The following is a 2,332-nucleotide window of genomic DNA, read 5'->3' as shown; positions in this document are numbered from 1 at the left end:
CCTAACTACTACGTACCTTAATAAAGTACGTACTACTAACCTTACTACTTAACTACTAATAATACTATAGTACCTACTTTTTACTATATATATATATATATATATATATATATATTATCTTTAAACGAAACTATCATGCAAATGTCATGAACTTTTCATGCACAAAATCCATGCTATAAACAGATCATTTTGTAAGATCAGGAAACTTATTAATTAGATTCTGAATGGTTAAAAGCTGAAGTAATTAAGTGAAAAATATTGAAACATAGAGAATACATCATTGTTGTACAGGACTGATATGAGGTGGCACTTTTTTTTTAAATGAAAATTTGACTTTGAGCACATTATATTTTTGAGTGAGTTATTTGAATGATAACAAAGTATTAACTCCTTCCCCAATTTTCTCCTTGGATTATTGTAAATCTCTTAAACAAGACTGCATGACTACAAAAAGTCAGAAATCCAATGTGTAGCTGAAAACTCATCCCTATTTGTAAGAGCAGTAAGCTTTCATACTAAATTAAAAAAAAACAGAACTTAAGAAGATGAACAATAGTTCATAGTGTTCAGTAAAACATATGTCCAGTACTTTACAGGTAAAATGAAGGTAGCAGTCTTTCTCATAAATCATTAAACATAGATATATATCAAAAAGGACTTTCAATTCAAATTTTAAAAATTTAACTCTCTGATATTTTAATATGAAGATTTAGTGAATGAAATAACAAAAAAAGTTGTTGTTGATGATTGAATTTCACTAAAGATACTCAAGGGCTATAAAGAAAGCTACTAGTCAACACCAACTGTTAAGCTACTCTAATCATATAGTGGGATTTGATCCTCACTCTTACAATAAACCCACTGCTCCAAAGTGAGGAGCATATTTTTTCTTTGGTGATAATGGGGCACAAACCATGTATCTAAGGTCTACCACCCTAATCACTGGGATGCACTCACCCCTACAAAAAAAAAGTAATTTCAACTTGAATAACAAGATTCTTACACTAACAATTGTTTAGCAGTGATTAAAAACATTTTTGTATAACATAATGTTAAGTCTATTAGTTGAACATTACCGACTGCTTTATTCTTATACTAAATCATAACTTGATTTAGCTGTGCTATATATTTCACTTTTTTATATTAAGTATCGTGAAATAACTTCCATGTACATTTGTCAACTAAACATGGTATAACCAATCTGCTGACTCAACAGCATCAAGCTTTATAAAAAAAAATCTCTGATGCAAGGTGAGCACACTCAAATGAATTTTCACATCTAGTGACTGCATATTTATCAATGATGAAAACAATCCCCACCCTTTCTCTTTCCAAGAAAAAAACCTTGCACATCTTGTGTTTCAAACACTGACAACGTGAAATATGGAAGATGCTAAAACATGACAACTATTGAAACCATTTTATACAAAATTCCATTCAAATAAAATGATCAACACTAAAAAACAATCAAAGATTAGAATTTGGAACTTACTGGCCAAGTCCACCAGTATCTTTACAACACAAGCTGCATTATTTTGTGGCAGTGTTCAAATGATGATTGTATAATCACTTGGCAATGGGGTGAAACTATGGACAGTGTGATGTAGTTCAGCCTTAGGTTATTTTGAGGTGATGATGTGTTGACTTACATATACATGTATAATGCACATACACTAGGTACAAAAGTGGGAAGATTTGTAAATGTTGGTGAAAATATGATTAAAGTGTTATATGAAAAGTATGACCATATTTATTGTACTTAATTTTCCATGCACAATAAAAACAACAACATATGCACATAGATTTATATGCCAAACTAAAATATACAATGAACTCCTGCATTGAGAAACAGATAGCTTTTAAAATAAGTCTTCTAGCTTTCACTAATATCACTTGTAATTTAACAAATTTGTACAAGATTAGTGGTGGTTGAATATATAAGCCTACAAATAAGTAGGTTCATGAAGGTTTGACTACTGTATTATTCTGGTAGTTAACACACAGCTAAACAATGTTTTACCTGGAAGTAGGAATATTTGTGGACCTGTCCTCCACTCAGACGACAGACCTCACCTATGGTAGCTATGTCAATATAAGCACTGGGGAAAAGAAAAAGATCCACACAACACCCAGCAGTAACACATTCCTGGCCTAAGTTGTTGTAAAAATTGGACTGTGGAATCAAGAGAGTCTGCCAAATGACGGAGGATTAAGTATTAAATTCATGCACATTACTAGAGCATATGTTAAAAACTAGATAAATGTCACATTAAATTTCAATTAAAGATATATATATATATATACATACACACACACACACACACACACATCT

At 31.1% G+C, this 2,332-nt stretch overlaps 1 protein-coding gene across 1 annotated transcript in view; it reads right to left on the bottom strand.

Moving 5' to 3' along the window:
* The window catches only part of LOC106465339 (protein transport protein Sec24C-like), a 58,191-nt gene that overhangs the window by 13,764 nt on the left and 42,095 nt on the right, over positions 1 to 2,332 (bottom strand). The window contains exon 14 of the mRNA XM_022393202.1: positions 2,021 to 2,191. Coding sequence (XP_022248910.1) covers positions 2,021 to 2,191 — 171 coding nt within the window. The remainder of the gene's footprint in view (positions 1 to 2,020; positions 2,192 to 2,332) is intronic.

This window comes from Limulus polyphemus, unplaced genomic scaffold (assembly GCF_000517525.1).
Source record: "Limulus polyphemus unplaced genomic scaffold, Limulus_polyphemus-2.1.2 Scaffold1914, whole genome shotgun sequence".
Classification (NCBI taxonomy): Eukaryota; Metazoa; Arthropoda; class Merostomata; order Xiphosura; family Limulidae; genus Limulus; species Limulus polyphemus.
Note: the sequence above shows the minus strand (reverse complement) of the source record. Positions and strands in the feature narration are given on the sequence as shown.